The sequence below is a fragment of the Ursus maritimus genome, unplaced genomic scaffold (genome assembly GCF_017311325.1).
Source record: "Ursus maritimus isolate PB19 unplaced genomic scaffold, ASM1731132v1 scaffold_1, whole genome shotgun sequence".
Taxonomy (NCBI): domain Eukaryota; kingdom Metazoa; phylum Chordata; class Mammalia; order Carnivora; family Ursidae; genus Ursus; species Ursus maritimus.
Window position 1 is genome coordinate 63,798,534 of NW_024423343.1, and position 14,242 is coordinate 63,812,775.

General features: G+C 36.5%; 1 protein-coding gene across 8 annotated transcripts in view; it reads left to right on the forward strand.

Annotated features, from left to right (window-relative positions):
• The window catches only part of LOC103659521 (sodium channel protein type 1 subunit alpha), a 74,260-nt gene that overhangs the window by 15,930 nt on the left and 44,088 nt on the right, over nt 1-14,242 (forward strand). The window contains exons 5-14 of one of the 8 annotated variants that reach the window (XM_040644302.1): nt 914-1,005; nt 1,904-2,094; nt 2,705-2,717; nt 5,545-5,608; nt 6,304-6,445; nt 7,094-7,300; nt 8,769-9,050; nt 10,209-10,589; nt 11,837-11,969; nt 12,738-12,976. In XM_040644302.1, coding sequence (XP_040500236.1) covers nt 914-1,005; nt 1,904-2,094; nt 2,705-2,717; nt 5,545-5,608; nt 6,304-6,445; nt 7,094-7,300; nt 8,769-9,050; nt 10,209-10,589; nt 11,837-11,969; nt 12,738-12,976 — 1,744 coding nt within the window. Of the gene's footprint in view, nt 1-913; nt 1,006-1,903; nt 2,174-2,704; nt 2,718-5,544; nt 5,609-6,303; nt 6,446-7,093; nt 7,301-8,765; nt 9,051-10,208; nt 10,590-11,822; nt 11,970-12,737; nt 12,977-14,242 lie in introns of all 8 variants that reach the window. The other 7 variants (XM_008687052.1, XM_008687048.1, XM_008687049.1 and 4 more) reach the window with 7 other exon arrangements.

Genomic DNA, 14,242 nt, shown 5'->3' on the forward strand with positions numbered 1-14,242 from the left:
AGAAGAGACTCAGAAAAGTAATCGAAGGCTGTTCAGGAGTAGGTGAAATTAGTGTGAAGGAAGGTGGTCCATGTCCACCTGGTCTCACCGTTCCTTCGGGAGCTGATTTTTTTGGCCTCTTATAGGCATAATGGGGTAGATAGGAGGAGAAGTAGGGCTGACATACTCAGGTCTCCAAATGCTGCCTGTCTCATCTTAATTCCATAACTAGGATAAGCCAATTCTTCCCATTCCTTCTGGCCACAGTTCAAAAGAAAGCATATTGGAACAACTGTTTCTTGAGACTTTTAAGTAACAGTAATAGCAGGGGCACCATTGGGCCCTCAAAAAATCTTGTTCTTACCTTGCCTAACTTTCACTTAGGAGTTGCACTAGAAAAACCTTTTCATGTACAGATAGTAAGGCAATCTGCCTTTTTCTGCCTAAATTTCTCTTGGATGATTTCATACCTTTTTTTTTTCTAACTGAAACCCTGAAACTATAGCCAAGAATTATTTTCTATTTACTCAGTTCTCCTTAGTTACACATGATGTTAATTATATTGCTTGCCAAAATAACAACACGATTATATACTTTATGAAGTTTACATCTATAAAGAGCCTTAAATTATGTAGGTTAAGAAAACAAAACTATCATTTAGAATCACCAAGAAGGTCTTTATAAAAGGTCCAAGCAAATAATATAAATCCTGCTTAAATCTTGAATAACTCTGATTTAATTCTACAGGTATGTAAAAGAATTTGTAAGCCTAGGCAATTTTTCAGCTCTTCAAACTTTCAGAGTCTTGAGAGCTTTGAAAACTATTTCTGTAATTCCAGGTAAGGAGTGATTGGTGTGAAGCATAAGGCTCCTTGTACCTACAGCTCTTTCTTTGTATCCTGTTATTGTGTTGTGTGTGAACTCCCTATTACAGATACGTGACAGAGTTTGTGGACCTGGGCAATGTCTCAGCACTAAGAACATTCAGAGTTCTCCGAGCACTGAAAACAATTTCAGTCATTCCAGGTGAGAGTGGGGTTAAACACTGGGGCTGACCCATGATGTTTTTTCACAGTGACAGTTTCTTTGCTTGGCAGCATTACAGAAAATCAGGAACCATAATACTGTAATCAAAATCATAATCAAAATCAAATGCTTTACAGGAAATAATTCTTATATGGACGTAAGTTTTTATGTTTTTCTACTTTTTATCAGCCTAGGAGTTTAATAGTGATTTTCATGAGATACTGAAATATGCAGTCTGTGTGTGATTTGTACTTAGAGATGTCATGTTTTGTTTTCTTTTTCTCCATGTTAGTTGTACCAAGGATTTGGTTCCTACTGAATGTACCAATTTGTAATTTCTTGTTCATTGTAGGTATTGACGATAATGTATATACAATGTAAATCCCAATACTGCTTTAAAAGAAAGGAAATAAGATAATGAAGAATAGCATGAGTTTGCATAGAGGATTTATTATCTTAAAGTGTAGTTATACCCCAAACCACCTCCAGAATTACAGCAAAACCTTTCCTACTTATAAATAAGCATTTAAAAATATGGTACTCAGGTAATTTGCTATAAAACTGACAACTGACACTAATGAAAGTATGGGGTGGGTTTCATTAGCAAAAAGGAGAAATACAAGAGCCTTTTCTTAATACAGGCTTCATGAAGACCATGCACCACCCATTATGTTCTCTCAACATAATGGGATATGATCTTCATTTCATTATTTGGATCATTATGTTTCCAGAGCTTATCTCCTTAACACTCTAGCCTACCATGAAGTGTTGCTTTTCCACTGGCATTACAATTATTTTCAGACTTATGCATGGAATTGATGTTTTCAAGAAAATCGTGTAAGGCTTTTGTTATTTCTGACCTTCTAAGTCTTCATAGTCATAGCCTTCTTTCTTTAAGGCCTGAAGACCATTGTGGGGGCCCTGATCCAGTCAGTGAAGAAACTCTCTGATGTCATGATCCTGACTGTGTTCTGCCTGAGCGTGTTTGCACTGATTGGGCTGCAGCTGTTCATGGGCAACCTGCGGAATAAATGTGTACAATGGCCTCCCACCAATGCCTCTCTGGAGGAACACAGTATAGAAAGGAATGTAACTATGAATTACAATGGCACGCTTGTCAATGAAACTCGCTTTGAGTTTGACTGGAAATCATACATTCAAGATACAAGTAAGAATTTTTGTTAAGTAGATTTATTTTTTCATTGTTGATTTGCCTTCCACCAAGGCATGGAAAATTTTCTTAAAATGATTGCATAATAGGTTGTGACCTCTTAATCACCATATCAATGGTTTGCATATACACTTAATTATTTTATTGATAACGGTTCTAATTTTGACTCCTAAATGCCATTTTCTGTGGTATCATTATGTGGGAGGTTGAAAAATTCAGCTGCAAAGAAAATAAGTAAAATTTTATCTTTTATTTAGTTTTAGTATTTACCAGTGGCAATGTTTCAAAAGAGGAAACAGAACATAATACATTGAGGGGGGCAGGCACCTGGGTGGCTCAGTTGTTAAGCATCTGCCTTTGGCTCAGGGCGTGATCCCAGGGTCCTGGGATCCAGCCCCACATCAGGCTCCTCTGCTGGGAGCCTGCTGTTTCCTCTCCCACTCCCCCTATTTGTGTTCCCTCTCTCGCTGGCTGTCTTTCTCTCTGTCAAAAAAAAAAAAAAAAAAAGAACATAATTCATGGGGAAAGGAAATCTTTAGACGTCTAAAGGGAGTCTTTAGATGGGCTTGTATCTTTATTATTTTTAAGGTGATGAGTAATACTTAGGGAAAAAATCAAAGAAAAAATCTTAGTGACTGGTTGTGTGGAACAAGTAGGATTAGTCATAAAAAATAACTGGTAGTTGGATAATTCTTAAAGTCATGATAGCATAATAAAAAAAACCTAATCAGTGTCTTTTTATAGTTGGAGATCTAGAAAACACCTTGGGTGATACAGATTAACTCTTTCATGACGTTAGTGATATGCCAACAAATAATTTGCAAACAGTTGCAAATCTCTAGATTAAGAAAAATACATGTCAAAGCAGTACATGAAATGTCCCTTACTCACTTCATATGATGCCAGTAAGTCTACTGTTGTCACCAACTCCCTGAAATCTGTTATTTTTTTCTCTCTTCATCTAAAATCAAGGAACTGACCATGAGGATGTCACGTAGGGTATATTCTATCTAGTGAAAATGTGCTGGACTCTGTTTCTCTTATAATCAAAGTAAAAGAAATCTTAAATATCTGAGGCGTTTTCAGCTCTATAAATTTTTACTTATCATTTTGCCTAACAATACTCCGTCTGTTGAAAAGACTATTTTAATCAAATGCAAATATAAGTAAAATGGTTTGTCTTTGAAAGTAATAGAAAATTAAATTTATTAAAATTAAAGATAAACTCTATGACTGGAAGTTGTATTTTCTTCAGATTAAGCTTCTAGATCATTGACTTTAATGGATAAAACTTCATTTATAAATACCTGATATCAAAAATTTATCCAGAAACTATCATATTCCTTTCACTTCACTTCATTTTAATTAAAAGTTAAGAAATACTATCTAAATTTTCTTGTCTACGTTCAAAGAAGTAAATACATTAGCAATGGAAGTATTTCCCACTCTGTGTTTTTGTATCCTCTATAGAGCTATGCGTAGAATAAATTTCTCTGAAAGTTTAATATCTAGAAAATATTTCTTTTTATAAAATCCAAAATTTTTCTTCTTAAAACTTGATTATAGGTATGCCTGTGTGGCTCAGTCAGTTAAGTGTCTGTCTTTGGCTCAGGTCATGATCCCAGGGTCCTGTGATTGAGCCCTGCATTGGGCTCCTGCTCAGAGGGGAGCCTGCATCTCTTTCTGCCTTTTGCTCCCCTGATTGTGCACTCTCTCTCTCTCTCCCCCTCACCCCAACAAATAAATAAATAAAATCTTTAAAAAAAAACCAACTTGATTATTTAAATGGCATGATCTCGTCCTTTTTTATAGCTGTGTAATATTTCTTGAGTGAGTGAGTGAGTGAGTGTGTGAGTGTGTGTATACACCACATCTTCCTTATCCGTTCATCTATTGATGGACAGTTAGGTTGCTTCCAATATCTTCGCTATTACAAATAATGCTGCAATAAACATAGGGGTGCATATATCTTTTCAAATTAGTGTTTTCATTTTCTTTGGGTAAATACTCAATAGTGGAATTAGAGGATATTATACCTAGTGAAGTGAGTCAGACAGAGGAAGACAAATACCATCTGATTTCATTCATAAGTGAAACCTAAAAAAAAATACAATAACAAATGAATAAATAAACAAAAAGCAGATTCGGACCTATAAATACAGAGAATAAACTGATGGTTGCTAGAGGGGTGGGAGGTTGGCCAAAATGGGTGAAGGGGAGTGGGAGATGCAGGCTTCCAGTTATGGAGTGAATAAGTCATGGGAATAAAAGGCGCAGCATTAGGAATATAGTCAGTGATACGGCAATAGCTATGTGTCAGGACAGAAGGTAGCTACGCTTGTGAACATAGCATAATGTGTAAACTTGTGGAATCACTACGTTGTACACCTGAAACTAATGTAACACTGTCAAGCTTATTCAAATTTTTAAAATGATGATTTAATTCAATACATTTCTCTTTTTGTCATCATTTTACGTATTTATTCAATAAACTTTATTGAAAGGCTGCTGGGCCCCAACAATAGTAATATGGAAATAATTAATGATCAGACTTTCTTTCAAGGAGTAACAATATTTGTAAACAAATAATTACAGTATAGGACAATGAGTATAATAATAATGGAAGTAGCTACATATTACTGGTAACACAGTGAGAGGAGTTCTTAATTTTGCCATTCTTTAGTGGTAGGAAGTAGAGAATATCAAGGAACAATGCATAGAAGAAGCGACACTTGATATTAAAACACTCTAAGGAATTTGTCAGAGAAAGAAAGCTTTGAGATAATATAATATTAATCTCTAGTAATTATTTTAGATTTACTATTTAACATATTTTATTTTGTTTCTTTTACTAGTTGACATGGTTTGTGCATCTTTTGCTATAAGCTGCCTCTTATATATTCTGGAAGTCGGTAGAATGTGAATTATAATTAACTGTTTAACATTTATAAATAGTGTTTGAATATACAGAAGAAAGAAAAGATACAATCTTTTTATTTTGAAATGTGTGGTCTTTTTGAAAAAAAAAAAGGAATCTCTGTCATGCTTATCTATTTTTATAAAATGAAATTTTTATTTTTCACAAGAGTAGTGGAAAAAATATGATACCTTTTCAATTTCTCTGCTAGCACCTGTGATTACCACTGATTTTACATTCACAAAGAACAAATGCTTTCTACTATTAAGTATCCAATCCCTTTAATATCACATCTAGTGTTTAGAGGGAGAAGTGGCAAATACATGTGTCTTTGAACAAATTATGTAATGTATTTTGAATTACACTGAATCCTAAAAGTTGCGCCTGATCTTGCTTTCATTTTGCAATGTGATGCAAAATGCTCATCATTGACTTTCTTTTTTCTCACCAGGATATCATTACTTTCTGGAGGGTGTTTTGGATGCCCTACTGTGTGGAAATAGTTCTGATGCAGGGTAAGCCAATGATTTGTGTGTGCTTGTGGATATGTCTATTTTATTAATACTTATTTGCTATAATTAAGGTTACTTCTAAGGTGAGGGATTATTTAAAGATTAGGCAAGCTTTTATGTTTCATAAAACAAGGAATGATACTTTTGCTGTGTCCCTTAGAATAGTATATGTGAGGGGCGCCTGGGTGGCACAGCGGTTAAGCGTCTGCCTTCGGCTCAGGGCGTGATCCCGGTGTTATGGGATCGAGCCCCACATCAGGCTCCTCCGCTATGAGCCTGCTTCTTCCTCTCCCACTCTCCCTGCTTGTGTTCCCTCTCTCGCTAGCTGTCTCTCTCTCTGTCAAATAAATAAATAAAATCTTAAAAAAAAAAAAAAAAAAAAGAATAGTATATGTGAGCTAGAAGACAACCTTAGAGGGGAAATGAACTAGAGTATGCTAAAATGCTAATTATCAACAGAAAACAGTTTTGTAAAATATTATTAAAAATGCTAAGCAATATTTTAATGATGATATCAAGAGGCTAGTAAAACTATGTTGTGTCAAAAGCTGGGAAATATATCATGCTTCTATCCCTTGAGATAACTGCTATCCCTTGAAATAGCCAATTTTCCTGGTTAGACAATTTTGTAAGTATAGCATGCTATCAGAATAAAAAGTCAGAACTTCTTGTAATACTTTCTTTTGTCCCTTTTATAGTCAATGTCCAGAAGGATATGTGTGTGTGAAAGCTGGTAGAAATCCTAATTATGGTTATACAAGCTTTGATACCTTCAGTTGGGCCTTTTTGTCTTTGTTTCGACTGATGACTCAGGACTTCTGGGAAAATCTGTATCAACTGGTGAGAACCTGAAGAGATACATACCACATTTACGTAGAAGCATATAAGAAAACTATCTTCGTTAGGAAATCCAAGTCACAGCATAATATAGCAGAAGGAACAGAACTTGAATTTAGGAGATTTGAGGTCCTGTATCCTATTGATTATAACGCATAGTAAGCATAGTGATAACAGGGCTAGCATTTCTCTCTCATTTCCCTTTGGCTCAAAACCTATTTTCCACCCTTTCTAGACACAGGTCTTCAGAAATACAAGGGGCATCTTCCCCCTCCACCCTGTCTGCCCCCTCAAATGACTCAGGTGACAGGTGATGAAAATCAATAAGCAGACATAGAGAACTTTGATGTCTTCCTTGACTTTTATCACAGGCTCAGCTCTTTGATGGGATCTTGATGGTATTTGATTTGATTCCGTTTTATTCTTGGTGAGTCCAAGAATTCCCTCCTAGAGATCAGAATGTGAATGCATGAGTTAGGGAAAAAGAAAGAGGAAGAGGTTAAAGAAGCAGTCAAGGAGGTAGAAGGGGGTGTGACCACCATAATTATCCTTTATGTCAGAGTCCTACATGACACACAAGTAAGTTGAAAGTTGAAGCCACTAGTTAGTGAAATGACATTGAAACGATAATTTTAATGTTCTTATTTTCAGACACTACGTGCTGCTGGGAAAACATACATGATCTTTTTTGTGCTGGTCATTTTCCTGGGCTCGTTCTACCTGATAAACTTGATCCTGGCTGTGGTGGCCATGGCCTATGAGGAACAGAACCAGGCCACCTTGGAAGAGGCAGAACAGAAAGAGGCTGAATTTCAGCAGATGCTCGAACAGCTTAAAAAGCAACAGGAAGCAGCTCAGGTAAATTCACCACGTCAAATATGTCCTGTCTCACGGTACAATTATTTTTTATTATGTTGGTTGTTACAAAAATACCAGAGAGAATGTGAAAGACAGATAATTGTTTGACTCTACTTAATAGAAGCGGATTCGTAATGGTTTCTACATATTGATCATCTGTAGATTATCTAGTTTAATTTTCCTAAGATGTCTGCAATATTGGCCACAGTGGAACTCTCTCATGCCTTTTTAATGTTTTAAGATTTTTATAACTAAAGGGGAAATGTGATTTTGAATCTTCTCAAATGAAAAACTTACTGAATGGATATACTGGCATTAGGAGAAAACCCTAAGAAGCCATCTTTTCTTAGAAATAAAGTACTGGTTATCATATAAAAAGATGTTCATCTGGCTCTTAAAAGATAGTCTATTCTTTTCTTTAACCAAAAATATTTTGGCTTTTAGTATGGTTGCTTACTTGCCTTTCTGATAGAGTAAATAAGGAAGTGATGAAGTAATGTTCTGTGATAAAGCAGTAGTCAGCAGGCATATGAAAGTCACCAATTTTAGGGAGATCAGGTGACTACAAATTGCTTGTTCTTATAGTGAGGTGTTGATATAGTACAATTAAATGCCTGTCTTATCACTTCCATCTTCCCTTGGGCTTTCTGTTTAGCATACAAACTCAGTGTCTTTCCTTTAGAATAAAGTTGCTTGGGGAATATTAAGGTATTGGCCAGAGTCCCTGTATTGAGGGTACTCTGAGAACAATGGTAATAATCAAAAAGTGCCAACTGAATACCAGTACAAGCTATGATCAAAAGCATTGTTTTCATTCCATGCCCGCATGTCCAGCAAGAACCAGTACTGAGCTAAAGAAGCCGGGATGGTATTTGGAGAAAGGAATGTCTGGTCTTGCTTAGTAGAAACTGTTGACTGCCATTTCTCCAGTCTGTAGGATTATGAAGGGGCAAGGAACGGGTTTTATCACCGTCCATAAATTTGGTGGATCATATTTTGGCAGCCAAGCTTTAGTGTCTGGGGAGAGGACTTCAGCTTTTCATTTCATTCCTCCTACCTTGGAATATGACCTCGATTAAGTCATTAGCTTTTCTTCCATGCCGCAGTTTCTTTCTCAGAGAAAAGAAGACAGTGCTAATTAAATACCAATTTTTGGAGTGATTCAAATCCCCAAAAGTAATACAGGTTTATGTTCTTGTTGATGCCTGATGGACCCTTTTGAATATGTGGACTTTGCAGTGTAATATAGACACAATAAGTGTCGGCACAGATAAAATCACATTAACCCTGAAAGCCTTCATTCCATAGAAAGGGGGGGAAATCCCATTTATACCTGCAGAGCTTCTTCTATGGATGACCAGCTTGAGTCAGCTAAATGTATTTTTTAAATGTCATGCAAATACTTGAGCTTAAAAAGATAAAATCTTCTCTAATGCCATACTAAAACAATTTCTCCTTAATGTAGCAGGCAGCAGCTGTAACGGCCTCAGAGCATTCCAGAGAACCCAGTGCCACTGGGGGGCTCTCCGACAGCTCATCTGAAGTGTCCAAGTTGAGTTCCAAGAGTGCTAAGGAAAGAAGAAACCGGAGAAAGAAAAGAAAACAGAAAGAGCAGTCTGGTGGGGAAGAGAAAGATGAGGATGAATTCCATAAATCTGAATCTGAAGACAGCATCAGGAGGAAAGGGTTTCGCTTCTCCATAGAAGGGAATCGGTTGACGTATGAAAAGAGGTACTCCTCCCCACACCAGGTAAGGCACCGTGGCGTTAAAGGATGCGTGGGTGAAAGTCAGAACACTGAAGAGAGGGGGAGAAGTAAATCAGATTTACAAATTGTCATCAACTGAATTGACTGCTGTGTTTATTACATTTAAACCTATCCTTTCTTCACATAGCTATGAGAAAACTTTACTCCGCATGTATGTAAGTCTGTGGCTTTCTGTAGTTGGGGTCACACTGGGTTGAAAGTCAGAAGACCTGGATTCTCATCCTGATACTATCTGCTGATACCTTTTAAAACTAATGACGTTTATTCTTTCTGCTCCTCAGCCTCTTTAATGAAAACAAAAACCAGCCAAAAACGTGGATATGGGGGCTGGCTGATCAATAACTTCTTTATGTTGGTTTTTTTCCCCCTTAACTTCTTTATAAACCATACATGCTTCTGAAAATCTCAGGTGTGAGATGCATTATCAAAAAGCACACTACTCTGGGGCGCCTGGGTGGCGCAGTCGTTAAAGGCGTCTGCCTTCGGCTCGGGGCGTGGTCCCGGCGTTGTGGGATCGAGCCCCACATCGGGCTCCCCCGCTGGGAGCCTGCTTCTTCCTCTCCCACTCCCCCTGCTGTGTTCCCTCTCTCGCTGGCTGTCTCTCTGTCACATAAATAAATAAATAAATAATCTTAAAAAAAAAAAAAAAGCACACTACTCTGAATTTCGGAAGTCTGTGCCTTACAGATGAAACAGCAGTAATAATGGATGTAAAGTGATTTTAGAAAGATGGCCTAAAACAATTTGAGAAAAGTGTTGGAATTCTTTGAAAGGAAAGAGCAGTAAGAACAAATGTGTCCTTGTGAATCATGCTGCCAATGTTTATTGAATCCTTTATGGCGTCCATAGTATGTGCTAAGGACGTTTCCTTTTGAACTTGAAAAATGGTGATTCGGGGTTTTGTTTTTCGGTATCTTTAAGTTGTGATCTATCTCCCCATTCATAACCTCAAGGCCTAGAAATCTTCTCTTATAAAACCAACTTAATCTGAGCACATAAAACGAGAGTGTTAATCAAAAGGAATGAAGCACATTCTCTTATGAATACTGAAATCTCCTTCAACTTAATCTTGCAAAATTAAAAGCACATTTCAAACGGCTATATTAATTTGCTTGTACTCTTTTTGGTTTCAAACTTCTAGTCTCTGTTGAGCATCCGTGGCTCCCTATTTTCTCCAAGGCGAAATAGCAGAACAAGCCTTTTCAGCTTCAGAGGGCGAGCAAAGGATGTGGGATCGGAGAATGACTTTGCCGATGATGAGCACAGCACCTTTGAGGATAACGAGAGCCGGAGAGACTCGTTGTTCGTGCCCCGGCGACATGGAGAGCGGCGCAACAGTAACCTGAGTCAGACCAGTAGGTCTTCCCGGATGCTGGCAGTGTTTCCAGCGAATGGGAAGATGCACAGCACTGTGGATTGCAATGGTGTGGTTTCCTTGGTTGGTGGACCTTCAGTTCCTACATCGCCTGTTGGACAGCTTCTGCCAGAGGTGATAATAGATAAGCCAGCTACTGATGACAATGTAAGGAAGTTTTAAATAGTTCAGGCATGGCTGGCCCGTTATTGCTGCACCAGCCAGTGTTTCTACAGAATGGAACCTTTTGAGAATGATTCCTGGTTGGTCAAGCTGTGAATGCACCTGCATCTTGTAATACCTTTACTAGACTAACCAACTAAAACTTAAGGCCTCAACACTCTCTTGCATCACACCGAATGCATTTACTTATTTAATGTGCTAAGAATAAATTAGACACAAAAAGAAATCACTGCCTCCAGTCGGAGGATTTGCTATATACCCATGCTGAGCTTAGATAGCAAGACATCCTCTAAAGCTTTGGTATAAAAGTAAATGAATGATTCCTCTGTTTAAGTATAAAGGGTATATAATAAATCTTTCCAACAGATTCTAAACGATAGTTCTGCCTTATTTTAGAAGATTTTCGAGAACACTGTGCCTACATAGATAGCTTCATTGTTATCTTAAAATTTCTAGTATTCACATTTGTTTTTCTAAAAAAATGCTGATATAAGTCTTCTCAAAACCACTCTAAATGACAAGACATAAATCGTTAATACAGACAGATAAAAATTGTCTGTACAAACGTATGTTACGTGTTTGTGAATGTATATGAGGATGAGGAATTTCTGAACACATGCTGCCTCTTGTTGAACGGGTAACTCCCTTGGAAATATATCAGCATGATGAGGCATGACCAAGTCAGCATTAGATGACTTATTGCTTTGGTACCCTGGATGAAACTGTTGTCCATGCAGCATGTGTGTGTTTTTCACATACAGTTTGTGTTGTCAATGACCATCTATGTCTTGTGTACAGAAAATGAGATGGTGGCTACATGTGTTGTAAACATTTGTATTTCTTGAAAAATAAATGGCTACCTTCTCAAAAAAACAATGCCTGACCATTTATATGACTTTTCAGGTTTTTGTTTTGTATTGTTAGTTCAGAAATGAGGCAAACCGTTAAATACGTCTCTCAAGAGATTTATTAACTATATCAAAATCACATCATGTCTTGTAAAGTTATGAAATTAGAGGGTTAAAAAACTCAGTTTTTGCTGTACGACTAAATGGTTGACAGTTTGGCTATTCCAGGTTAATGACACAATAAGTCAGCAGTATCTGCCATCACCAACTAAATACGAAAGTGCATGATGCATGTGTTTCATGAAATTCACTGTGTCACATTTGGTTCTTTGCTTAGCAGATTGCTCAAGTTCATCATTTAATACATTAGCATTTTCTTTACAGGGAACAACCACCGAAACGGAGATGAGGAAGAGAAGGTCAAGTTCTTTCCATGTTTCCATGGACTTTCTAGAAGATCCTTCCCAAAGGCAAAGAGCAATGAGTATAGCCAGCATTTTAACAAATACAGTAGAAGGTTTGTTACACATTCCATTTTCATTCAATTATTTTCACTAAACTTATATTGTCTCACTTGAAACAAATATCTCTATTTGTAAATTGGAAAACAGTACATTTTAAAGAGAATATACTAGATCTTATTTAAGAGTTACTATTTGTTATACCTACTCATATATTCTAGGAGCTTTAAAAAAGTTACTTAAGCACAATGATTTTGGAAATCTAAAGAATGTTTTCCTGTTTGGCAATTCTCTGAAAATGCAGAATAAAATGTTTCTGTTAAGGCTGCTAATCTCACTAGTCATAGTGACCCTCTCTTCTGTTCCATGTAGCTTAGGACTTCGACACCATCCTAAATACTCTGAAGACTGGAGAGGAGGAAATGATTCTTGGCTCATATCAATTCCTACCCTATCTTTTACAGCTTTAGGTTGACAGTTTAGCCAGATATTAACATAGGATTGCACACAGTATCTACATTTCTGCATCTCACATTCCTATTGAAACTTCATTTAAAAGACCATTCACTTCAGACCAAGTGCTGAGCCATATTGTCAACGCAGGCGAGAAAAATACTCTTTGCTACCTCTGCTCTATGTCTGATGAAATACCTTCGGGTGTCTAAAGAATAAATTCTATAGTTTTTTTTAAGTTCAAAAGAGGTTGACTCTGTAACAAATAAGAATGTGTTGATTACTGAAAAATAAGTCTAGTGGATCTGAAATAAATATATATGTGTACAAAGTATATCTTTTGGTGGTTCTTTTTTTTTTTTTTAATTTAGAACTTGAAGAATCCAGACAGAAATGCCCACCCTGTTGGTATAAATTTTCTAACATATTCTTAATCTGGGACTGTTCACCATATTGGTTAAAAGTGAAACATATTGTCAACCTGGTTGTGATGGACCCATTTGTTGACCTGGCCATCACCATCTGTATTGTCTTAAATACTCTTTTCATGGCCATGGAGCACTATCCAATGACAGAACATTTCAATAATGTGCTTGCAGTAGGAAACTTGGTAAGCATGTTGGAAGGTAAATGTCTTCAGTCTTTGAATTTTCTGTTTGAGAAACTGTTTCCATTTAATAATAGCTTAAAGCAGTCTTTCTACCACCCTTCCTACCTCGTGACTCCCAAAAGATGAGAATTATATCTAGTTGGCTACACCCTACCTTATGCCAACCACGATAGCCCTTAATGTCAAAGCAAAAATTGAGAAAGAGAGCAATAGGCATAGGCCTGTAGTACTACTTGAAAGGTCAATATTGATATTTATAATTTTTTCAAGATGCAGAAGCAATTTAAGGGCACACTTTTTGAAATGATATTATCACAGTTTCCCTAGCTGTAGAAGGCTTAAAAAAAAAATGTAGATTTTGCTGAGTCATCATCATTATAAGCAAAAATTTAACAACTCAAAAATGTATTCAGCTTTTCCCCTTCCAAGATCTAAGTAGGACATGGATTGTTTTATCCATCTGTTCTATAGCAAAACCATCAAATATTGAAGACCTCCAGTACATTCTGTGTATTATTTGATTAGTAAGGTCATTTTTGGTGAAGGTTGTCACCTAAATCCTTCTCTCCTGTGCTTAAAAACATGAATTATTAAAGTGATTGTCAGTTGACTCAATTTAGGAATAGTAGCTTCTATTTGCTGAAAGAAAGAGGACTTTAAAGTAATGTATGTATTTATCATGGTATTTGTTTTGAGCTTTAAGATTTTTGATGGTAAAAAGCCAAACAGGTAAAGGATGCTGCATTGTAGTATTTACAGTTTTAAAGCTCTGGTGTTTATACTATGGAAGTAAATTTATTTTTTTCACATGCTTAACAAATTGATAATAGTAACACACATATTACAGTAATAGATATATGCATATAATAACAATCGGATTTGAGGAAAATGGGAATACACTTATAGATAAATAAAAGTGTTCATGGGCAAGATGTCGTGAGTACCCACGTTGTATAAAATCTGGAAGGACAGGCAGTTTGATGTGATGGAAGTTAAAAATAGATTTGGACTCAAATCCTAGTTTTCCCATTTTCTAGTTGTATGATACCAGGCAAGTCACTGGTAAAGTAATGGATAAAGTAATGTTTGTATTACCTGCATTAGCCACTTCATAAACTTCTGTGGCAATAAAATGAAATCGAATAAATGAGAGCTTTTTTATATAAACTATAGATTACCATACAAACGTATCTAGTAATAGAATCATTATGGGGAAATTAGCATAAACATTTTGTTCTATGATCAAATACTAAGTCATTCTACTTT